Source organism: Panthera onca, chromosome F1 (assembly GCF_046562875.1).
Source record: "Panthera onca isolate mPanOnc1 chromosome F1, mPanOnc1 haplotype 2, whole genome shotgun sequence".
Taxonomy (NCBI): domain Eukaryota; kingdom Metazoa; phylum Chordata; class Mammalia; order Carnivora; family Felidae; genus Panthera; species Panthera onca.
Genome location: NC_138355.1, coordinates 47,680,740 through 47,707,676, shown reverse-complemented (window position 1 = coordinate 47,707,676; position 26,937 = coordinate 47,680,740). Strand labels below are relative to the sequence as shown.

The following is a 26,937-nucleotide window of genomic DNA, read 5'->3' as shown; positions in this document are numbered from 1 at the left end:
ACAGAGAGAGAAGGAGACACAGAATCCGAAGCAGGCTCCAGGCTCCGAGCAGTCAGCACAGAGCCCGACGCGGGGCTCGAACCCACACAGGGCTCGAACCCATGTACCATGAGATCATGACCTCAGCCGAAGTCGATTGAGCCACCCAGGCGCCCCTACCGACATTAGATTTTAGAGAAATAAGCCAAAGACCTCCTCCCCCAATCCCCACCTCTCCTTCATACACCTTCCTATCTTCTTTGGGCACAACCTAATGGTAAAGAAGAACAGGGTTTGAGTTTCTGGCTCTGCCAATTTCTAGCTTTGTAACTATCACTCGGTCACTTAATCTCTCTCTGTCTCAGTTTCTTCATCTATAAAATGGAAATAATATTATACTTTCTCATGGGACATGTAAAACACTTAGAGAAGAATGCCTGGTAAACAGTAATGTTACATAAATGGTCTAACAAGGAACTAAAGTCCATGAATAGATTTAATCCCATATTACTTAGGCCAGGAGGAAATATCCTAGAGCTATACAGATCTAAAATAGTCCAGCTTCCTTGATTCTAGGCCCTGCATCCTTTTATCTATTTATTATGTTAAATTACTATGTTATCTTAAACTTAAAAAAAAAAAAAAAGTAGGGGGAAGAAAATCTGGTGAAAAAAAAAAAAGCACATCACTCGATTTGACATGTTGTGTTCTATTTAGATTCTGTCTGACAAATAAATTGTAACCTCTGGTAATGTATAAATAATGACATGGGTTAAAAATGCAATGTCTAACATGGGGACCTTTGGTATTAAACAAAAAGAGTTGCGTTTTTTCTTATGGAAACGGGAAATGAATTTGCGAAGCAAAGCTCAGGTTTTGAGAGGCTTGCAGGTTAGGTAGAATGACAGAGGGCAAGTTGTGCGAGCTCCCTTACCAAGGAAGGTCAGGTTGTCATTTCTTCAGTCCTGGCCACTACCTTAGTGCCTCTAGCAAACACTCAAGACAGGGCAGCTTGGACTGGGCTTGATTCAAAAACTTAGCACCTTGAACTGTTTTCTTACCACCACACCATTCACAGCAACGATGCTTCAGGCCAGGATACAGATGAACCATGTCAGCTGCTTCAGCTTATCCAAAGTAGATAAAGTAGAATAAACAAAGTATGATGGTTTGGAAAGAGCAAAATACAAAAGATTATGAGAAGAGAGATCTACAGAAAAGAAAGTCTTCCTAAAAATGCTGAGACAAAAGGTAAGTGATAGTGATCAAAAATATGGGTGACTATGGGATGGCAGGATGGGGGTGAAGTGGATTCCTCTTAGGGTGGTTACTCATTCCAAATGAAGGAGTTCTCAGCCAGCAGTCTGAGATGGAAAGCCTGAGGCAGGCAGAAAAATTAATAAGACACTTCTCAATGGTCCAGATGAGAATAACAATCACATCAATCATAAGAGTAAGAACTAAAATAACATAAAGACATTCATATGAGCCATCTATGAGTTGAATCAATGAAACTTGTAGTAAACTAAGCTTTAGGTAGAATTTAATGCTCCTGGCTTGGGTGGCTGGCTGTGTGTTGCTATCATTCCCGAAAACAGAAAATACAGGAGAAAAAGTAGTTTTAAGATGATAAAATTGATTTTGACATTCTGAATTGAAGAATCAGCTGGACAACTATGCAAAGACATTCAGTGGGGAAAAAGTACATATAATTTTAGAGCTCTGGATAGAATAGTAAGGCAAATATAAAGGTCTGGAAATCATCAATACATCACTAAAGTTATTGAAGTTTGAATGAAGTGAACTAGAAAATGATAAGAACTGAAAACAACAAAACGCCAAGGAATAATTCCTAGTAAAACCCAATTTTAAGAATAAGTAAAAGAAGGGAAACCTATAAATGAAAACTAAGAAAGAATGGGCAGAACATAAACTGAAGGAGAATGACATCATAAAAATCAAGAGAAGGAAGTTTCAAGAAAGAGGAAGAAATTGTTCACTGGACTTGGCATCAGAAACTGTAAGAGGAGTGTCAGGTGGGGCAGTAAGACAAAAGAAAGTACAGAAGGTAGACAAGTAAGTAAGAGGCAGAAAAGAAAAAGATGCTAAAAATGAATGGGAAAGAAGCATGGCAGTGGAATGCACAAGGGACTGAAGGTGTTGATGAATGTAAAAATAAATCAGGTTAGTGTTATAGTAAGGAAGTGTGTGGCCCAGAAGGACAATCAGTTAGACAGTGGGATGTTGCAGTACAAATTACCAGAAGTAAAGCAATTCTGGTCATGCTAGGCTCCAGCCTTACGAGAGGGTGCTGAAGAAAACTAGATCTGAAAGTCATCAAACTAAAAAAAAAAACTATAAAAAGAGGGTCTTGAACTGGTTGTTCACTAAGGTGAAGATCATACTAATACAGCAGAATCTGGAAGAAGAGCAGAATCTGGGAAAAGAAGAAAGAATGAAAATCTGCACCCATACCTTCTACGACTGCATAGGAATCACCAAAAGGTTGACAGAACACAGGAACAAGGAAAAACAAACATCATGATAGAAACACATACATCTCAAAAATATGGAAACGCAACGGTCTATAATTTAGAAGAACAGGAACACAATCCCAGTCAGACACAGGGGAGCAGTCCAAAAATGGGCCACTTTTATGGAAAAGATTCCAATGTTAGAGCTTAGTTCCTATGAAAATGAACAGTAAGAGTGAACTCTCTTTAAAAAATACTCAGAGTGTAGGGGCGCCTGGGTGGCTCAGCCGGTTAAGCATCCGACTTCGGCTCAGGTCATGAACTCATGGTTCATGAGTTCCAGCCCCACGTTGGGCTCTGTGCTGACAGCTCAGAGCCTGGAGCCTGCTTTGGATTCTGTGTCTCCCTCTCTCTCTGTTCCTCCCCCACTCGCACTCTGGCGCTCTCTCTTTCTCTCTCTCTCTCTCAAAAATAAAGAGTAAAAAAATTTTTCTTTAAATAAATAAAATAAAAGCAAACACCAATGACATTCTTTTTTTTAATTCTAAGTAATAGAAGATTTTCTGCACTATTTCAAGTACATACATACATTTTCACATCTTTAGTATATTCAGAAAGGCAACATCTCATGGAAGATATTTAAATGCACACAAATCCAGAGACAAATATTTATTTTAAATGTACATAAATCTCAACTCTATTAAATTCTTAATAATATAATGAGTGGATTAATCAGTCCCTTCACTTCTCTTCTTGCTAATAGGTTTCCAATTTTGTAGGTTTGTTCAAAATCTTAAGGGATTTTAAACTGTTGATTTAAAGTTTTAAAGCTAGTAGTAATATTAAGAATTTGATCATTTGGGGGCTTAAATTGCTTTGATAATAGTTGATTAATAAGTTAGACCTTTTTTTGCTAGAAGAATAACATCTCTTATACTCATTAGTATTCTTTTCTGTTACCATTAATGATAGTAACTGATCTGATACTGAGTCACCTTCTTATCCTGTTATTGGGAGAACCTACAGTCAATCATCTTTCCTCTTATGAAACATGAGTTTTCAGGAAGACAAGTAGAGAGAAATATACAGCCAGGGAAAAAATAGTTTAGACAGCTACTAAAATTGAGAAAATATTTTTTTTAATATTAAATGGTACAATTTACAATTTCTTCCACTATATCCTATCATTACAATCCATTTTTCAGGGGTTCTTCACTTGATCTTTTAACTGCAGTATTTAATAAGTGCTCACATGAGAACAAAAGTCTTGTTGTCTGTAAGTAATGAAAGAACTCTTTATCTTGGAGCTTGACTCCCCAAAGCACAATTACCATAATACTGTTAAAACAAACTCAGAGTTTACGAAACATGAAATAGCAATAAACTTTTGCTATCAAGAATCAAGATTCTATTTTTCTCAAAGCTGTGTAATGAAATGTAGGAAATATTCCATATGCAGAAACATTCAAATAAAAATTTAACAGAGCTGACACTTCTTACATTTAAAAGATATATTTCTTAAAAATATGTTTTCAAAAATAATTTTTCTAAGTCATAACAAAAAAATCAAGTAACAACATATTGATGACTTCTAAAGCCTGACTAGGTACCCTAAAATTTCAAAATATTGCTAATAAATTAACAACACAAACAACATTTATTTAGCAGTAATTATTACCTTGTACTACCCTAAGGGCTTTTCCTAGATTATCTCACTTCCCAAAGACAGTAAAATTATTATTCTCATTTTGCAGATGAAGACATTGATAACTACAGAGATTAAATAATGGCCCAAAGGTACACAGTCACTAAATACTAGAAGACAGACCCAAACCCAGTGCAAAAATTGGTTAATATGTTATCAACAACCATACTATAATGACATTAAAAGTATATGACCGGGGCGCCTGGGTGGCTCAGTCGGTTAAGTGTCCAACTTCGCTCAGGTCATGATCTCACAGTCTGTGAGTTCGAACCCCGCGACGGGCTCTGTGCTGACAGCTCAGAGCCTTGAGCCTGCTTCGGATTCTGTGTCTCCCTCTCTCTCTGCCCCTCCCCTGCTCATGCTCTGTCTCTGTCTCAAAAATAAATAAAAACATTAAAAAAAATTTTTTTAAGTATATGACCTTTTCCCTTTTAATTATTTCATAGCATACTATAATACAACAATTCATGAAGTTTTGTCATTTATTAACATTTTGTATCATTATTCAAATTGCTAAGTGTCATGTTTTCATCTCAGAGTCCTAATTCAGGTGGATGCTTATAAGATTTATCTCTGTAGGTTTTAATTATAATAATTTATAGACATGTTTACATAAATATTCAATACAGAAAATTTATTTTAATTTTCCATTTAAATTCTAATCTACCGTTTCAATGAAAAGAAGTGTCACAAATAACCCAGAGAACATGTAATACCAGCTCCTTGATATTTGCTTTTAGAACTAAATGGACTATCCAGTGGCCTAGGTAAGTGTAACATAATAAAAAATAAAATAAAATAAAGGTCCACTACAAAGCTAAGACAGTTCAAATTACTCTGTTTTGACATACTGACATGCTCCACTGCTCCCAACTATTTAATTCATTCTAGAGAAAAATGAATACATCTCTTCAAAAGCAGTAAAGCTCTCTGGCTCAATGCCTGGCTGACTCTTGCCTTGATAAGATAGTGTGGAAAAATTACTATCATCATAATCATCATCATCATAATCAATACTTTAAACAACTTTTCCTGTCAGCTGAGTCAGGATAGGACAAATTCTCTTCTTATTATTAAACTAAACTGCCATTTCAAGAGAGAGTGGCTTTGAATATCAGCTTTTGAAGCTCAAATTCTGCAGGGGTAGTATTCGAACATGGGTTCAATAGACAGGAAAAAAAACAGAAAACAAATAAAACATTTAAACTAAAAGCTACTGCCCTATTGTCTTGGGTACAGTATGCCAAACATGTGATGATTTATTTGAAATAATAAAACCTGAATATTATTCATGTACATCATCAGCTTTTCCTAGAGGGTAAGGTATAGGTGTGATTTGTTCATCTTTTTCCTTGTTTTTTTTTTCCTTAGCAGCACACAGTAAAAATAGAGATTTTATTAGCAAACAAAAACATTCTTATTGTAAGCATTTTGACATTTTTAAAAAGCAGGTGCTTTTATTGCTGTTGCTAATACATGTACTGATAGGTCAATTTCCTTGTTTTTTTTTTTCTTTTTTGCTTCTGTTTTGCCAATGATACAAATACATAATGAGACAAGGAAAATACACACAGAAAGTAAATATATGGTAAGACAAATGATTCACAAGGAAAGGTAAAAGGACTAATATAGAGCTCTCTAGTCTATCATGTTGTAAACTTGTATTTTAAAATGATCTAGAATCTGTATAGGTATAGGCACCACTGGGGAGCATGGGTGGCTCAGTTGTTAAGGGTCTAACGTTGGTTCAGATCATGATCTCACAGTTTGTGGGTTCAAGCCCTGCATCAGGCTCTGTGCTGACAGCGCAGAGCCTGGAGCCTGCTTCAGGATTCTGTATCTCCCTGTCTCTCTGTCCCTCCCCTGCTCACACTCTGTCTCTCTCGGTCTCTCAAAAATGAATAAACGTCAAAAAAAATTTTAATAAATAAATAAATAATAATACATGGATTATTGAACATGGAAACTAAAATATATTTCTGCAGTGCAATATAGAAATATTCATTAAAAGCCATAAAATGGTCTTATTCATTGACAGAGTAATCCCATATTTAAGTTTTTATTTTGGGAAAATCATCAGCAGGGCCTTAGAGATGCCTATTAAGGATTTATTTAGTTATATATCTATTTATTTATTTGAGAGAGAGAGCACATGCATGTGAGTGGTGGAGAGAAGCAGAGGGAGAAAAAGAGAGAGCGAGAGCGAGAGAGAGAGAGAATCCCAAGTAGGCTCCATGCTCAGTGTGGAGCCCAACATGGGGGTCCATCCCAAGACTCTGGGATCATGACCTAAACAGAAATCATGAATCAAACACTCAACTGACTAAGCCAGCCAGGCACCCCGCTATAAACATTTAGAAGAAAAAAGTATATCAGCACGAAAGCAATCTAAATGTCTAACAACAATAATACCTAAGTAAATAAATATAATACATTCATATTATGGCATACTATATAATCATAAGTAATCTTGTTTCAGAACCTACTTAAAGATACATTTCATGTAACAGATTTAAGCAGATGCACTTAACAATATGTTCCAGAAAACAACAGTTAACAAAACTGTATCTTCTCTGGTATAACCCCGTTCCTGTAAACATAACCCTGAAAGTCAACATGTACAAAATAAATGTGTATATGTGTATAAGTAAATAGTCAAAGATTTTATGTGCTCATTAAAATGTCCTAACTGCATTAAAGCGTTCTCCAAAAAAAACTATTTAGCATAGTATTTGTACTCTAGAAGTATTAAAGACCAAAACTTGATTTTTAAAATAAAAGATAAAATTTGATAAATTTATTAGCAACTGAATTTTCAAATAAGCTTAAATATAACATCCTGCCTTGTTTTTGTTATAAAACTAGTTGTAAAACTAGCTATCTTTGGGTTGTCCATCCAAGCACACACCAACCCTTCTGAGACCACCCCATCGTGCTCAATCTTGAAGCTGCTCCTTCCTTATAAAATCATATATATTTGTGACACTTAGTATATTCATTAACACTTACTATATTTGGCTACTCATGCATATCTTTAATATTCTTGGATCTCTATAGATGTTTTGAATAGATCTAACAGTCTATTTCTTTCATTGTGTCAGCTATTGAATTTATAACCTACCATACTAATCCCATTTCATTAAAAGAGCTCTTTAGGCATATAAATATTTAAATCAATTTTTACTAAGCATTACCTAGGATGTGCTCCTATAAACCTTCTGAAAGCCATTTTTTTAATCCTCAAGTTAGCTAACATACAGTGTAGTCTTGGCTTCAGGAGTAGAATCCAGTGATTCATCACTTATATATAACACCCAGGGCTCATCCCAACAAGTGCCCTCCTTAATGCCCATCACCTATTTTCCCCACCCTCTGCCCATCCATCCCCATCAATCCTCAGTTTGTTCTCTGTACTTGAAAGTCTCTTATGGTTTGCTTCCCTCTCTGTTTTAATCTTATTTTTCCTTCCCTTCCCCTATGATCATTTGTTAAGTTTCTCAAATTCCACTATGAGTGAAATCATATGACACCTGTCTTTCTCTGACTGACTTCTTTCACTTAGCCTTATACCCTCCAGTTCTATCCATGTTGTTGCAAATGGTAAGATTTCATTCTTTTTCATCTCAGAGTGGTATTCCATTTTGTGTGTGTGTGTGTGTATATATATCTATGTATATCTGTATATCTATATCTATATAGATATACAGATATACATAGATATATATATAGATAGATATAGATATAGATATAGATATAGATATAGATATAGATATAGATATAGATATAGATACATCTTAATCCATTCATCAGTTGATGGACATTTGGGCTCTTTCCATAGCTATTTTTTTTAATAAAATAACACTGACATTCCTCTTGCTTTCCTCATTCCAATACCAGAGAAAGCATTTTTGTAGCCATTGTTGTTTTAAAAACAGCATAGCCCTCTAGACGTGGGGAAATCACTAAAATGTTAAAATAGAAATTAAAAGGAATAAAACTAAGTATATAATACTAGTCCAGCTTTACCTCTCCCCACACTTGGTTATGACCTTTCACATAATCCATTTTAAATATGCCAAACCAGCAAAAAATATAAAAGGACAGCAGGGGAGAGGAAGAGGGAAGATTATATAAAATTCCCACAATCTGCTTTAAGTAAGCAACAGATACTTGCTACTGCCAGATAATATATTTATTAACGAGCAGGACAAATTACACTTGTCTGATTTAATGGCTGATTATAAGACAGAGATATAGTGCCATAGTCCCTGGGATACAGGCCAGGTTTTAGAAGACGGCGCCCTAGCCCCCCACCACCACCTCCTCCTCTGGAGCTTGGACCTCCTGCTACCCCCATAACCTGGCAGGACCTTCAGGGTTTTCTTCCATGATCTTCTGATAATGTGGGACATGCTCTCCCAGATAAAGAATGACTTTTCAGTTAGGAACCTGAATGTTCCATTACTCATAATCCTGATGGCTGATCTAGTTTAAAATTTCTAGGTAAAACAAAGTTGCTGCTTCTAAGTCACTTGCCAGTAAGGAAGATTTCACCTCAGCTATAGCTTATACACATATTCCCTTCCTATCATCTACTACCCAGCACTGAAAATACCAAAACTTCCTTAACACATATACAATTAAATGCTGATTTTGTTAAAAGATTTGCATTCTCGAGATCCATTAATCAATGTACCACAGAGGCAATTCAGAGTGACTTACCATTTTCCAAAGGACCCAGTTACAAGTTGAGGTAGTGTATATTACATTACAATTTCTTTAAGGGAATTTGAGAGCACTCACATGTTGAGCCATTCTATTTATCAAGAGACTTAGAATACCAGGAGAAATTATAATTTCCTCTGAAAGCTGCTCAAAAGTGAAGGAAAACTATCACATGTTTTAAAAAGTATACTCTAAGTTAAAATTATACTTGGAATTATAACAATGGGTTCCCTACCTCATGATAGCCATCATCTCTTGCCCAACTTGCATCCCTCCTAAACTACCTAAACACACACACACACACACACACACACACACATTTTTCTTCCATAAACAATTCTGATTTTGTTCATTTATCTAGAAGTGGCAGAGTTATTTCAAGCAGGCAGAGTTTACCTCCAGTCCCAGAGGTTGAATGAAACTGTTCTAAGCTATTCATACTGGTCTCATTACCCTCACCATGGTTTTATTTGGGCATGGGCATGGGCATGACACAAAACCAATTCTATTCAATAGCACATGAGAGTAAATCTGTTGCAATGCTTCTGGCACTGAATTTTCTCACTTTAAATAAGGGTATAAGACAAGGACAATTCTTTTGTCCACCTCTGGACTTTGTCACTGTATACCATACTTGCAACTAGAACAGCCCTTCTGGGACTAAGGGGGACCAGTGCCAAAGATAAATAAGTAACATCTGTCAGGGGATGTCAAGGGTAAAATGGAAATATCCTGGGTTCTAAAGCCAACCCTAAAACTACTCTAGCCCCAGAATTCTTGTTTTTAGAGTGTATTAATTATTATTATCTTAGAGTGCTTTTCTATAACTTGCAATTACAAGAATCAGTAGAGAATTCCTGCTATTTGTGCTGGGTATTTAAGTTCTTTTTAGTTGAGTTTCTACCTATAAAATGCATGTGGGATTGCTTTACCTTTCTAGTCATGTTGTAAAGAATCCAAAAACAATAAATTTTAAAAGGTCAAAATACAATGTAGTAGCTTTTACGTGTACATATTATGCGTACAGAATACCATCACATAATCGTTCTTCCGTGCTAACTTCATAATTTGTTCAAAACTTGTATTATTCCTAATATAGTATGCTATACAATAATTATTTGTTATTTGTCCTTCTTCCCTTTCTGAGATAAGTGAAGGTTGGCAACATCTTATTCTTTGTTTTCAGAGATATTAGCACATACCACAACTCATGGTCAGGGCTTAGCTATTGCTTGTTGGATTGAATTACATTTGATCAATAACAAAAGTGTGTATACTAAGTCGCACCTTTCTTGGATGCTTTGCAAGGCATAATTAGATACTACACACTAGAAATTTTGCCTCCTAGAATTTATAATCCAAATATGTAATATCAGACTGTATTGAATGAACATGACACTTTTTTGTATTTCTTCTCATTTCAAAACATTGATATTCTTCGCCCTAACTCATTCTCAAATTTGTTAATGATAATTCCAAAGTTTTCTATTGGATATTTTTATCAATTTTCATTATCCCTGTTCTATCTCTTTTAGCCCATTAACCAGTTTAATCTCCCCACTTTTTTTTCTTCTGAACCCTTACACATAGTTCCAAAGCAATAATTCCACTGAAGCTACAATTTTTATACCACTTATTTAAAGCTGTTCAACAATTCTCCAAAGTGTACAAAAAAACAAACACTTTCACTTGGCAATACAAGTCTCCTACAATCTTTCCCCCAAAACTATTAATATCCATTACTGATCCTCATGTGTCCAATAGTTTCCAAATTAGTCTCATAACTGCATGTTTTCCTAGAATATGCCCTGTGGAAGACCCACTGAACCTTTGTGCTAGCCATTACTACTTTATTTCTAATAAATGAATCCTAATATATAAAATTTACTTTCTCCCTAGAACTCTCCAAGAAGCTTTTCCAAAACTCCCATAATACTGATGTACCATGTTCTAATTTATATAGTAGTTACTTTGTAAGTCTTATCCCTCCAACAATACCAGCTCAAGGATAGTGTGAGCGTGGGATCACATCATTCAAATATTTCTCATACATCATCACGCCTCACTGGTAGCAGAAGTAAGTTCAATTGAACACAATTTGGGAGGCACAAAGGGAGCTTCCCCTCACTTCACTATGTGAATTTACTAAAAGGAGACATTACTTGGAATATGTTGCAGAAGGAATAGAATCAGCAAGTCAGAACAACTTTATAATGAATGTTTTAATTAGTCTTTTTTAAGCATACTTTTAATTATATAATTCTGTAAGTGATTAGAATTTGTCTCTCTCCTACCTTCCATGTGGCAGTAAAGCTGCAAGTGTAAAGAGATGTCTGACAAGCTTCTTTCTAGCACTGAAAAGGAGGAGTGAAGTTAAATCAAAAGGGGTCATTCCATGTGACAAAAACAAATAGGTAAGGATCTGACTTAGGAAAGAGAGTAATAACAGGAATATACATGTTTTAGAATAATGTGCCTTCTATTGAAGGACTCAGAACATGCTTAGATAACTGTCACTGATACATCTCACGTTTTTATTCCTCCAGGAAATCATCCTATTCATGTTAACACCGCAAAATTAAATACACTGTAAACTAGTGTAAGCACTGTTCCTCAATAAGAAAAAAATTTTTATAAGATTTAAGACCAAAAAAAAAAAAAAGCCCCCCTTCTGTTCATCCCAATTATATAAGTATTATTACCACTACCTAAGTGAGCAGGAGAGGAGTTGATCTTTCACACCTCCACAAGTCCCTTGGACGATGGCACTGCTGGCTGTCACGCAGATTGATGGCTTTCACAGAGCTGTTCCCCATGCAAATTTCAGAATTCACTTTAACAGTCATTTGAACTGTCACAGTATGAATTATGGACTGAAGCACATTCTGCTTTGCCATTTCCAAAGGAAAGCTCTTTGTGAATATCAAACTAGATGTAGAAAAGGCATTTTCAAGTCAAACTACCAGACCTGGCTTTAGAATAAGCTTTAAAAAACTACTTTTTTTTCCATGAAGGAAAAAAAGTCTCAAATTTAAGTGACCTCTATTTTTACTATAATAATGTATATATGTATATAAGTGGTACACTTACATATTCAGAACTGTGACTTTCTTTCCTTTTAAAAGTACTTTACAGAATTGATATTTTGGAAGTCTTTGTGTAAACCGCTTGTGTTAATATAGAAGAGGATCCAAAATGAACTGAAGACACAGCTCTTTCCCTAGAAAGATATATGTTAAACCTGAAATGACATGAGTAATTGCAAAAGAACAGAAAAATATGCAGACTTTTAAAAAAATAAGCAAAATATACTGAAAAGCCTGATTTGGAAAATGTTTTTAGTAACTCTGGCTTTGTGTCTAATTCAGGGTACAGTCATGAAAAAGGGGATGACGTGAACAGGAAGAGATTCAGTACAGCGTCAGGTCATAGTATGATACAAGCGTGTCAGCAGCCATTAGCATGTGAGGCAAGGGGTGATTTCTGTGAATAATGACACTGATTAAACTCTAAAAGGCAGTTTAGGAAAAAATAATGAAGGAATCAATTAATGAAGATCACTGAGTACTGAACTCGGTGGCTTAAATTTCATAGGATAAGCATTAGTGACATAGCATAGGTTTTAAAACACGGCTATGTGTTAAAATCACGTTCAAGAAGACTATGATAAAGATAACGAGGGTTAAGTGGGGATTGAACTGGCGATGGAACATTGTTAGAAGTGGGGTGCATAGAACAGACTCCAAACAATGAAGCACGCTGGCAAGTGTTCTGTTCACTTAAATATAAAAAGGAGTGAAATCCTATCAAAAAAGAAGAAATGGAGATCAAGCATTTAGGAAAAGTGAGCTCAAAAAGAAAAATACAAAACCACTGCCAAGTTGTGAAATGGAAAACTCAGGGAGATTATAGTGAGATTGGTGATGGGTAAATTGAAAAAATATGTAGTTTGGGGTTACATTTTATCAATTACTTAGCAACCAGAAGTCTGCTTTATAATTATGCACTTTATATATATACATATATATATATATACACATATATATGTGTATATATATATATACACATATATATGTGTATATATATATGTGTATATATATACACATATATATGTGTATATATATGTGTATATATATATATATATATATATATATATATATATATAATATAAGTAAATCCATAAGTAAATTCAGGATACTTACAAAGTCTTAACAGAATGTTAAATACTATGGTATTTACCATAGGCATTTGTGTGAAAAGAAACAATCCAATGTCTGTTAGGAGGTGAGAGTGACCACAATTCAGTCTTATGTTTTGGTTAGAATCTTTGTAGACTCTCCATAAAGCTATGTCCATCCTAGCCTCTACTGACAATGCTTACACTCAGGTGCACAACAAGGAATATCAACTCTAAACTCCCTGCATTCTTATTTATTAATCAAAGTCATTTATATTTTTTAAAGTTTTGGGGTTTTTTTTTTAGTTAACTAAATTTAGTTTAGTGAATGCATTCATGTTTTTAAAACTATCATGAAATAGACCAAGTTTGGTTTTGATGCCCTCCCCATTTTGTTAATGTGAATCTTTTTTTTTTTTAATTGAAATTTAGTTGACATACAATGTCATATTAGTTTCAGGTGTACAACATAGTGATTCATCAATTTCATACATTATTCAATGCTCATCATGATAAGTGTAGTTACCATCTATCACCATACATTAGAGTATTATTGATGATACTCCCTATGCTGTACTTTTCATCCCTATGATTTATTTTATAACTGGAAATTTGTACCTCTTAATCCCCTTCACCTATTCCACTTGCCCTCCCATCCCCCCTACAGCAACCACAGGATGCTCCCTGTATTTATGAGTCTGTTTCTGTTTTTGTTTATTTGGTTTTTTAGATTCCACATATAAGTGAAATCGCATATTTGTCTTTCTCTGACTTATTTCACTTAGCTTAATACCCTCTAGGTCTATCCATGTTGTCACAAATGACAAGATTTCATTCTTTTATATGGTTAACATTATAGTGTGTGTGTGTTTAACTTTATCCATTTACCTAGTGATAGGCACTTAGCTTGCTTCCATATCTGCCATAAACATAGGGGTGCATTAGTGTTTTCATTTTATTTGGATAAATACCCAGTAGTGGAATTACTGGATCATATGGTATTTCTATTTTCAATTTTTCCACAGTGGCTGCACCAACTTCCATTCGACAAACAGTGCATGAGGGTTCCTCCTTCTCCACATCCTCACCAGCATTTGTAATTTCTTGTCATTTTGATACTGTATATTCTGACTGGTGTGAGGTGATATCTCATTTCATTTGCATTTCCCTGACAATTGGTGATGTTGAGCATCTTTTTCTGCGTCTGTGTTGGCCAACTGTATGTCTTCTTTGGGAAAATGTCAGTTCAGGCCCTCTGCCCATTTTTTAATTGGATTATCTGGGTTTCCTTGGTATTGACTTGTACGAGTTCTTTATATGTTTTGAATAGCAACCCCTTATTGGATATACAGTCTACAAATATATTCTCCCATTCAGTAGGCTTCCTTTTCATTCTGTTGATGGGTTTCCTTCACTGTGCAAAAGATTTTCAGTTTAATGTAGACTGTTTTTGCTTTTTTTTTTTTTCCTTTGCCTTAGGAGACTTATTCAGAAAAATGTTGCTAAGAGCAAAGTCCAAGTGATTGCTGCTTATATTTTCTTTTAGGAGTTTTATGGTTTCAGGTCCTACATTTAGGTCTTTGATCCATTTTGAGTTTATTGTTGTGTATTGTATAAGAGAGTGGCCAAGTTTCATTCTTTTGCATGTAGCTGTCCAGTTTTCCCAACATTTATTAAAGAGACTATCTTTTCCTTATTTGGTATCTTTACCTCATTTGGTATCTTTACCTCTTTTGCAGTTGATTAACTGACCACATATGTGCTGGTTTATTTCCAGACCTTCTATCCTGTTCCATGGATCTATGTGTCTATTTTTGTGCCTGTACCATATTGTTTTGATTACTATAGCTCTGTAGCATATCTTGAAATCTGGAATTGTGATGCCTCCAGCTTTGTTATTCTTTCTCAAAGTTGCTTTGGTTACACAAGGTCTTTCACATACATTTTAGGATTCTTGGTTCTAGTTCTGTGAAAAACACTATTGGTGTATTGAAAAGGAATGCACTGAACCTACAGATCACTTTGAGTAGTATAAGACTATTTAAAAAAATTTTAAAGATACATGAAAGGCTCATAATCCATCAGTAATCTCAAGTGTTCCCTTTATTGTCCTACAAGATATAACTGAAATACATTTATGAGTGTCCTGAAAATCTACTTCAAGTGAGTAATTCTTTCTAATTATATCAGGACCTGGCAATAAAGACATTACAAAAGTCTTATGAAACTTGCTATTCTTTTATGATAGGAGAGAGAATGAGGATAGTGCACACTAACTGAAGATCCACAGGAGCAATGTCTTTTCAGCCTGCACACCAAGTAAAGCTGTATTTCTCTTGAACTACTAGTTTATTTCTCATCTTAGGCAACTGATCATGTCTTCTTTGCTCTGGCTAATTTTGAGGTCCATCTCCAGTAACAATATAGGAACTCATAGATTCACATTGTGTATCAACTCTACACCTGATTTGGTTTTTTCCCCCTTATTATCTTTTCTCTCTGTTGTATTTTCAATTTATTTTATCCTATTGCATGTATTTATATGAACCACTGCAAATTTTCTTTGGAATAGATGAAACTAATAGGTAGGGTTACGTGTTAAACTCACAGTCAGTAATTTCACATTACCCCCATTTAAACCTCATAGCGAGAGGGTATTTTTTAATTTTTTAAGTTTATTTATTTATTTTGAGAGAGAGACAGACAGAGAGCCCAAGTGGGGGAGGGGCAGAGAGACAGAGGGAGACAGGGAATCCCAACAAGGCTTTGCACTACCAGCACAGAGCCCGATGTGGGGCTTGAACCCACAAAACTGTGAGATCATGACCTGAGCTGAAACCAAGAGTCGGACGCTCAACCGACTGAGTCACCCAGGTGCCCCCATAGGGACAGTTTTCATTATCACCAGAAGAGTGGCTGAGAAAAATGAATTTCATCCATGTACAGATACCTTAAACAGTAGAAGTGTAAGTAAGAAACTCCAATGTTCTACTAAGGAACATACAAAAAACAAACAAAACATCCACCCAAATCTAAAGAAAGACAATTGTAGATTAACTAAAGTAACAAAGAGCTATGGGAAATGGATGACCTTGACCAAACCTTCTAAAGTGAACAGTTTAAGAATATTAGTAAGTTAATTATATGACCTTATATGATGCCTTTTTGATTCATCTATACTTTGTTTAAATAAAATCTGTTTTAGTTGTTTTACTAATTTCTTATTTTAATCCACTCTCTCCAGACTATCAAAAGAACAATGCTTTCCATTTAAAGAAAAGAACTTATTTTCTCCCAGAAAATATTACCAACTTTGAAAATTCCATAGCTTTTCTTTTGAGTTAATCATTGTAATATGGGGCCCAGAGGGATCGAGATGCTATATGACTTTTTTCTACCTTTAAAAGCATTTACATTTGTTTGTATTTTGTCCTGTTATTTAATAGCATTAAATCACATCTGTTTACATTCTAAACATAGTTGACAGGCATAATAATTAGATTCTGATTCTACCTTTTGTGATTATGTAACTTAGAACAAGCTATACATTTCTGTGCCTCAGATAATTCATCCATAAAAAGGGGCAAATAACAGAATTCCTCAGAGCTGGTGTGAAGATTAAATGAAATAATACATGTAACATGCTTAGAACAGTGTGTGGCATACATTAAGCTCTTGATAAATGTTCCCTGCCTATATAACTACTAATTCAGTACCATTGGTTTTCACTTGATCTTCTGTATTTTCAGCAGAAATAGGTGAAATGGCACATGAACCCCTGTGGAGAGATAGGCAAGAAATAGAAAGAATATATATACTGAAAGCTCCCCTTTATAATTTGCCAATGTAATCACCACATGTTACAGCAGTGACTAAAGTCGTTGCCATCACTCTTCACTGGTACTTGTGCAGCTTACTGATCACCTTATGTGATTCCTAGGGAATCGAGTGGTATTTCAGTTTTTGGCAGGCCCGAGACAGCAGGTTGTCCATTATTAAACCACACATCTGGTCCCTGTTGTTAATAACTGGTTGTCTGCAATATGTGGACAATCTACAAGTTTTCCCACAGGGAGTCAAATGAGGTTGAAATGTGTTAATCCTCTCTTATCCCTATTCACACAGTGATTTACAAGATGGGCTAAGTGTGCCCCTGTAATAACAATTCATCTTTATGATTCTGTGCAAAGTCCAGTACAAGAAAGCCAAGAACAAGCAGTCCCTTATTTCTTAGATGCACTGCTTTTTGGCTTTGTATGCAAAATCCATTTCTTATACACATTTACATACTGTGAAAATTGGAAGTAATACAACTCTGAGTTTAAGGAATGCATACACAGAGGGCATGATTCTCACTCTTTAAAGCCATGTCATAACTGCAATGGTGCAGAGCACTAAAGCACAGTCCCAAAGAGAAACCCAGTGAAGACTCTAAACAAGAAAAGGTCAAAGAATGGGGGACTTGTTGCCAGCCACAGTCCCCTACAGACAAGCTGAGCTTGACAGTCTGGGTTTGTTTCTGTTTACCTTCACTGCTTCTATTTGTCACAAATAGGTATAGATAAATGTGATCGATCCAAGACAAAACTGTGGAAAGAAATCTCCCTGTCCTCTTTCCCCCCTATACTCAGGAGCATTTTCCCCCTACTCCTTTCAGGCAACTAGGGCTTTCCAGCCTCTAACTGACTCACTTCCCAACTCCAAACCCATCTGTATTTCTAAGCCAAAGGAAACAAATAAATCTAATACCACTGGTGCACTGAATTTGTTTACATGAATGATTTATTTTTCCAAGTATGTGCAGTGGTTCCTCCTGCCCTTGAAATTATACTACATCTTAGATTCTCTTTACAAGTCGGCTTGTTATAGTTCTACCTAGTTACTGAGGAATCAAGGTCAGAAATTTCGAATCCACTCTTATGCTTCTAGATGATCAGATGCAAAGGATCTGATGCCATTTTCAGTGCTTTCTTTGCCTTCATGGAGCCTGGGTTTTTATTCATCTGCTGCAAGCAAGCACATGGTCACTCTGCCACATGAGATATATGCAAATTAGACATTTCCGGCCCTGCTTTTCCATAGCTACCCTACTGAAACAGTACATTCAGTATGTGAAAGGACTCCACATCCCCTACCTTCACTTACATCTCACTTTCTACAGTTCCACACAACCAATCCTGAATTGGTACTGAGGATGAGATGTGATCGGTGCTCTAGATGCACCTTTGCTTTTTCACTCTGGCCTCCAAGTGATTTTCTCTTCCGTTGCAACTTTATTGCTATCTGATGATTAAGATCCTTGTGAAAAGAATTGTTGTTTCCATGATCCATTTAAAAAAAATAAAAATAACCCATATCAAGTCAAGGCTTGTCAAAAAGTAAAAGTAATTGTCTTTCTGGATCATCATCTATTATTTTGATTATTTTTAAGTAGCAACTTAAAACTCAGTAAAAGCATTAGTTTACAAACATCTTTTAAAATTTATTTTTGTTAATTTCTTTAAGTTTATTTATTTATTCTGAGAGAGAGAGAGAGAGAGAGAGAGAGAGAGAATGAACGGAGTAGGGACAGAGAGAGAAGGAAAGAGAATTCCAAGCAGGCTCTATGCTGACACAGTGCAGAGCCCAACACGGGGCTCGAACTCACCCACCACCCACCATGAGATCATGACCTGAGCCAAAATCAAGAGTCTGATGTTTAAGCAACTGAGTGCCCAGGCATCTCTAAAAAACATCTTGATTAAAGTATTAAGTATGGCTCATGTAGAGCACCTGGCTGGCTCAATGGGAAAAGCATGTGACTCTTGGTCTGAGTCATGAGTTGGAGTTCCATGTTGGATGTAGAGATTACTTACTAAATAAATAAACAAGCAAACAAACTTAAAAATAAATAAATAAATATGCTCAGAAGAGGCCAAGCTAATTTAATTTCAAACTATAAATACATAAAGCAACTGGTTAGATTTCATTTTCTAAAAGTAACCTTAGAGAAGGATGGTGCATAATTAAGACAATGTTGGGAATACACAAATACACTAATAAAAACAATTAACCACCAATGACAAAGTGATTTATGAACATGTAAAACATTTTAATAGACAAGAACATGATTTGGAAAAGTCAATAAAACTATCACATTCACTATTAACAGCAAGAGAATAAAAGCATGGCCTAAGCTACAGTCACACCTTATGACTAAATACATTGTTAGTTAATTTTTATTTTGTACTAATAATGAAGACGAAAGCTGTAAGTGTTCAGCCTTCATCTGCACTATTTTCTAACTATCCTTCAAACGTACTTTTGCAGAAGCTGAATGACATTACTAACAAAAAAGAGGGAAAGTGTGTTAATAATTTTGATAAGACAAGTTAGCTGAAGTCATTTTGCTGGTCATCCATAAAGAATTATGTTTTTGCATCTATCCTCAAGACTAATTTGAAACTATAGAGAAATTATTTAGTAGAAAGTTTAATCTCCTTAAAACGTCAAATAACTTATGTAGAAAATGAAATTACTACCTCCCAACCTCCCTTATTCAAGACTCATTATATGTAGAAGTACTCTGAAAAGTTATAAGTATAATACAGAACTGGTGTTATTAACACATAAGCATATACAGAAAGTGGATATATATATGAGAGTGGGTAAATGGATCACACTTTAAAAGTAAATTTTATGTAAAAAAAATAAAAATAAAAATAAAAATAAGTAAATTCTATGTAATCTGAAAAGCCACATTTCAGTTTATAAGATCAGGTCAAAAGGAAGAAATCATATACTTTTTTATATTAAAAAAAAATTCCTGGTAAGTATTGATAAACAAAAATTACTAAAAATGCATATTTCTCTGCATTGTATATATTATACTATATATATATATATATATATATATATATATATATATATATATATATAATCTAAAGTCTTTTTCACCACTACCTACTTCAGTAGTAGGTAATTTTTTATTGCCTTATTCATGGAGATTTCCCTTAATATAATAGTGCTAAAAAATACAACATTATCTAGATTCTCTTAATAATACTTAAACCATTTTTATAGATACCGCATATGAAAAGTTGACTCCACTATATAAATAGTAAAAATAACATTTCATTCCTTTTTACTAACACAAAATATTTTAAAAGTGTATTTAATGGCCTGAACTTACAAGTTTAGAATAAGTACTTTATATCAAACGACTACTTTTCAAAATAATATATAATTTTGTTATGAGAAATAAAATTGGTAGGTTATATAAATGTGCCATTCCAAATCCATTGTTCCAATTTTATTATATAAAGTAATATACTTGCACTGTATGATATTTAAAATTACACATACTCCAAAAGCTATCCAAACATTTTCACCATTTTATAAACACTTCTTAAACTATTAATTGACTGGATTGCACTCTTTGTCAAATCCTTTTATATTTTCAATTATTACTACAATACATTAGGTGACTTGTTTATATCACTTTTAACTGCCACCTATAAAATATGAAAGTTACACTTAAAATGACTGGAGTTGAAACAACCGACCAGATATTTGAAAACTGAATGGTGTTAATTAAATAAAAGCCCTACTCCTGTATGACTGCAACAAGAATTGTCCATTAACAGTAATTTATCAACAGTGATGACAATTTATCCACATCAAGTGCATTGTGTTCCAAATTTTAACATTAAGTCACGATGAAGACTTGTTCTGTCTTAACGCATTTAAAACTTGAAATTTACCAATCCTTAACTGCAAGAGAACATTCTAAATCTTTATTGTTTTGTGAATCATAGAAACATTAAAACAGAAAACAATAGATTATAACACTGCTACAATTCTACATATTACAGAATGGCTTCCATATAAAACCAGATAAATTCTGTCTCTAGTCATATTTTAATCACAGAGTAACTTTGAAGATACTAAGTATCCTAAGTACTAGATTCAAATGATTTTGAACACTTTGAGCCATCCCTAATACAGGGACTTTATTTCCAACCAACACTGACTATTCTATCTACAAAGGGTACATGATCTTCTTGACAGTCTTAAAATTGAAATTCTGCAAAAACAGCGTAACATAAACAATACTGTCAATATTTGGGTGAGGGGAGCTTATCTCTCTATCTGTGAACACCTGACAAAGCACTGTTCCATATTCCTCCTTATATTCTTCCTAAAACCTAACTTGATAAGGCCCTGAGATGCAGCATGTAGTCAAATATTAGCTGAATGGATAAATGATCATTAAAGAAATATCACACGGACCACCTGAATTAGACTTTTTTATTTTACTCAGGATGCCAAAGAAATAAATGTGAGGCATACCTGCAACAGATATCTCTAGGCTTTAGCAGTGTTCTTATTTAGCAACTCTCAAACTTATTTCATGGCCTCAGAGTCTCACGTTATTCATGTGCTAAATGTGCAGTTATCTACAATGCTATGTCTAACTCGGTTCTTTTATGTCCTACTCAGAAAAGGTTACCAGAATGCAATTCAGGGAGACATAATTATATAAAAATGGCATTGATACACACACACAAAGTCTATACATATATACACACACACACATATACACGTCACATGTACATTACATATGCACTTAAGCATGTGTGTTTTTCCCTACCAAAAGATGGTAGAGTATAAATTTAAGTGAAGTATCCAAGGTTAGTTTACAGAAAATCTGTGGGGTAAAGTAGTATGCTTTACTCATTTGCACATTCCAATCAATCATGCCCTACTAAGATTTAATTTAAAATTCTTAACAAGAAGAGCAAGGTAGAAAGTGTCTACTTTCCCATCAGCTAATTCCTCCACCATTTCTAGGATGTTACTCTAGACGGAAAAGATACCCACCTTGGTTCAGATTCCCCCAGCGCATATCTTGAGCTAAGGATTGGAGCATAAGTAGTTTATTTGGGAACAGATCCCAGAACTGATCTCCCCAGTAGGGGAGAGGGGGAAGAAAGCCAATAAAGCTTGTAATATCAAACCAATTACCACTGTGGGCAACTGGAGCTCAGTCCCATTGGACACAGTGTAGAATATGCTTTAGAATTATCCAACCAAGAAGTTAGAAAGCTAAGGTATTTATCTAACAATTCCTTATTTACTCAATGGCACTTCTGGCTTGTTCTCCAAGACCTGGGGAATTTCTGAGACCAGGGGGAAAAAGCAAACAAAAAACCTCAGGCAGAGACTATTCATAGAAAATAGCCTAGAGAATATGGACAAAACACTAAATGTATCCATTGGTATAAATCATCTACCTATTCTTACATGAAAGAGTGCTTTCTCCTCAGCTCCATAGGAATTGAGCACATGATAACAGAGTCAAACAAGAAGGCTACTCAGATTCAGTTGCAAAGAGAAATTTATGAGCATATGAAAGACAAAAGATGACCTTACTTACTGCATATTAATTAATGATTCTGAAGAAAAGTTTAAAAAATAATTGAATACTGCAAATAGGAAGTGAAGAAGGGAACTAACATTTAATGAGCACCTAAACTGTGCTGGATGCTGTAAAATTATTCTTACAATTTCAGACAACTTAAATGGAAAGAATTGAGGACCTTCCTGAGGAATGTTGCAAAGAAGAGAGCCCCGGTGTCATCTTTTCACTCATAAGATATATTACCAAGACAAGTATTTAATTGCCCATACATTTAGTTTCCTAGTCTCTAAAATACATACATACACACATACATACATATACCCTTACACACACACACACACACACACACACACACACACACACACACACACACACACTATTAGCATAGTTAACATATAACACAAGCCAGTGCTTAGTGCTAAGTGTTAGTTCTGTACCTTACAGAAACTATTGAATCTCATAATGGCTGAATGACTCACCCAAGACAACTCAGCTAGTGAAGAAATGAGCAAAGGATTGAAAGCTGAGTCACTATTAATCCAAGGATCTCATCTTCAAAGATGGACAACAAATGGAACCAAAACTATTAAATTTTCATGAAGCCACAAAACTAGTCAAATGGATGAACAATTTTTTTAATGTTTAATACTTGATTTTAATAGTAAATACGGCCCAGATTGTAAGTTAAACTTAGCAGAAACTTTGATCATAACGGATATTTTAAATGTGTAAAACTTTTTTTAATATAGCAGTGACTTACTTGGGTAGTATTCAACTAACCAAAATTATTAATTACTGAAATATATCTTCAGCATCCTTAGAAAAATGAGGGGAGCCACATGAACAATTCTACCTTGGATACAATATTAAGAAACAAACAACGCTCTCACCACCAAATCCAAAATATATTCTCTATGAAATTAAGTCCATCTCACACTTTCCACCATGGGGATTTCTATTCTACGTGATGATCCTAAGGTCCTCAAGTAACAAATATAGATTCAATCACTATGAACACGATGGTGCATTTGATAAGCCATTTAAACTAGGCCAATACAGTTTATCTAAAAGTCAACTAACACTGCAATCTGTTTAATATTCATGTCCTTATCTTCAGTCAACCAGAACACCTTACTTTCCAAGCATACTGGTAAACTGGAATTTGTTCTTTTAATTTCTAACAAATATATATATATATGTTTTACCTTTAAGAGATTGCATTGAAATAGTACCCTCTGAGAAACATCCAATCCCTTCAAATTACTAATACGAGACCAAAGAAGTCCAAAATTGATGCCTAATATAAAAGCCTCTGTGCATATGGTCAGAAGTTGGTATTGAAAGCTCAAACGGTGAGAAAAAAACCAGTGCTGAACGGGGAGATTTTGAACAGGACCAGTAATGGATCTTTTATGTAATTAAAATAGAATATGAATACCAAACTTCAAGGAAATATTTCAATTGAGTTGAGAGAGCCTCGTTAGTATACACAGATTATTTAAACACAAAAACATATGGCATGTGATACATGAAATGACTTCCAGAAAATACTAAATTCAATGAAACATAAAATGTGTCTTTCAAATAATGAATCAGATAGCCGGAGGAATTTCAGAAGTTTGACGAGGCAAAGCAATGATGCTATAGATAGAACACAAGAGCAGTATTTTGCTGATAACATTCTAGTTTTGAAACTTAAGTTTTAATCTTGTGACATATATACTAGTTAGGTTAAAAACACATTCATTATGAAAAGGTTGGATCATGTTATGCAAACACCATTATTAATCATAGTCACAGTTACCTGCTCAAAGTGAATATTTTCAACTGAAAACGTCATTTTTCCTAACTACCTGTTACATATTTAAACCAATTGTCTACCTACAACTCCAGATGTTAAGAGTATAAAATTCCCAGCAGCAGGTGAACACCTTAACAAGACAACACTGACAAGGAGTTAGTAAACAGGTGCAAGAGATTTTAAGTTTCTTATGTGCTTTTTCAATTACCTTGAATACATTTTTGAATTTGAGGAACACCTAAAAGGAAAAAATGAAAATTATATGGCACTGATACTGCGTGCCATTTGGATGTATTGCACCTCTCGTAGCAGCCTTATACACACCCTAGGAAAGCACAGATAGACAAAAGAATAAGTACCAAATAAATGCAATAAATACATTGCAAGGATAAGAAAGTGAAAAGGCAAAGAGTCCCTTGTCTATAGCAACTGCTCAATACAGTCAAAATGGAGAGACATATCATAAGACATGGATAAGCCATTTAAACTCTCTCTCCTCCCGTCTCTGGCTCCCTTTTTCTTGTCTCCTCTTCCCTCTTCAGCCTCCCCATCTCTGTCCCTTTTTCAGCTGTACTGACAGAGCAAGACTGCACAGCACCACTTACCTGTCGTCGTTTTGCCATCCTTGGTCCCCTAGCAGCAAATCCCGAAACCTGTACCTGGGAGGCAGAGGAGGCACTTCGCTCTCCAAATCAACCATCCTTCCTCAAAGAGTGGGAAACAGAAAACGACGAACAGAGGAGTGGAGGGAGAGAAAAAGAAAATTCTGCGGAGTAGAGGGAGGGGACTAGCAAGATGCGTGGTCCGGAGAGGGACGGGGAAGGGGAAGGGGCCTGGGAGGGGGAGGGGTCCGCTCCGAGCCGGAAGCTGAGGCTGAAAGGGGGCTGGATCCTCTCTCCTGAGGGTGTGATGGGGATGATGCAAACCGAGCCCAGGAGCAAAAGTCTGGCTCTGACAAGAATCTACGCTGCCAAGGAACCGCCCCCAGGCTCGGCACCGCCTCTGGTCCCCAGGACTCGGGGGAGGCGGGAATGCAAAAGTTACTTCGCGGAAAAAAACAAAAAACAAAAACGAAAGCGCGCGGTGCCTAGAAAGAGGGGAGGGGGCGTGCGCGCTGCAGGCTGGGGAGGCACTTTCCTAAAAGGCGGGTCGAGGAGCCTCCTCCGAGGGCAATCCCGGCAGCGGGTCCCCGCGCGGGCGTGCACGCGGCACAGCCAGGAGCCGGCGAGAGAGGGACCGTGCGTTTGGTCCCAGCCGCGGCCAACCCGGCTCTCCCCGCCAGAGCCGTCGCAGCTGCCGCCGGGGGCCGAGCCAATGAGACTCCCCCTCATTAGCATAACACCGTGACGGCACGGAGGTGCCTTGGGGACAACCAATGGGGGCGAGCCTAATTAGAGGAATCCCGGGCTCGAGACCCTTCTCTGGGAGGCGGGGGCCGCCGGGTGTGGGGAGTGTTCCCAGGGGCCGCACGCGCTTTCGCGGGGCTCGCCTTCAGCTCCGGTGAGCGTGGTGGAGAGTGCACGTTCGTGGAGAGGGAATCCCCGCTCTCAGTCCTAGGAAAGTCCTTTTTTTTTTTTCTTTTTTTTTTTCCCTCTCATGGTCTGAAAGAAAGGTGTTTCCCGGATTCTGGAAAAGAATGTAGGGCCACTTTAGGCCGCTGAAGAGGAACATTCAGATGATGGCTGGGAAAGCACATGGAAACGCATGGAGGATTATGTTAGTAGCAGTGTCACTTACATTACTGTTGCTGCTGCTAGTATTGCTGTGGGCTTCCAGGTTGCGTGGCCTTGCCTTTGGAGTGCCCCTCGTAGTGACCCAGCCAGTCAGAGGAAGAAGTGAACCCATGAGTCCAGAGTTGGTTTTTCAGTATCAGCTGCTGCTTATGAGAACCTTCCTGTACAAGCCCTAGGTCTGCATACAGTTCTTCCCGCCTAGCACTGATTTCTTTAGGGTGCGCACAGACGCTCAGTACCTAACCACCTGAGAGGCACTGGGCCTGAAGACACAGAAGACCACCCCCACGCCCCCACCCCGTGCCCTCAAGAATCTCATGCTTTGCTTGGAGGAGCAAGCTTATAAATGAAATGATACAGTATGAGACACAGTAATCAAACAGCATATAACGAGATTTGGAAATCTCAGTGAGATAACATACTTATTCATGGAGGGGTCCAGGAAGACGTTGAAAGTGAAGCAAACCTTCTATACTCGTTTGCAACCTACTTAAGGTAAGGGAAGAAAGCAGCGAAGCGAGCTGGGAGAATGGGAAGAGGAGGGCAAAGTGATTTTAAAAACAACTGTTTGGTTTATTCAGGAGACAATCGTTAATTTGGTATGATTAATTCTCCACATAGTGGAGGGTTTAGACACAACGTTGGAAATGCAAGACGAAATCAGCCAAAAAGATAATATCACATAAAATAGGATGAGTACCTAAACCTGAGGAATCACGGTGGAAATAAAGTAGTCATAGCCTGTGTATCAGTCTTCAAAATCCTGCACACTCTTGCAGACCCAGCTCAAATGACACATCCTCTATTAGATTTCCTGATTCTTCCAGCAAATCATGGTGCCTTCTTCCTCTGAAAACTTCATACCCCTCGTGAGTATTTTGCTTTCAGTACTTACTAGATTCTGGCCTGCTCCCCTGCCTCTGGCTTATCTTTCTAACAG

The 26,937-nt window shown here is 36.2% G+C and overlaps 1 protein-coding gene across 9 annotated transcripts in view; it reads right to left on the bottom strand.

Moving 5' to 3' along the window:
• The window catches only part of KCNT2 (potassium sodium-activated channel subfamily T member 2), a 370,200-nt gene extending 344,683 nt beyond the window's left edge, over positions 1–25,517 (bottom strand). For all 9 annotated transcript variants that reach the window (XR_014136444.1, XR_013553237.2, XM_078441196.2 and 6 more), the window contains exon 1: positions 24,870–25,517. Coding sequence is in view for 7 of the 9 variants with exons in the window: in XM_078441196.2 (XP_078297322.1) it covers positions 24,870–24,964 (95 nt within the window). In the remaining 2 variants the exon portion in view is untranslated. The remainder of the gene's footprint in view (positions 1–24,869) is intronic.
• Between the last annotated feature and the right edge of the window lie 1,420 nt (positions 25,518–26,937).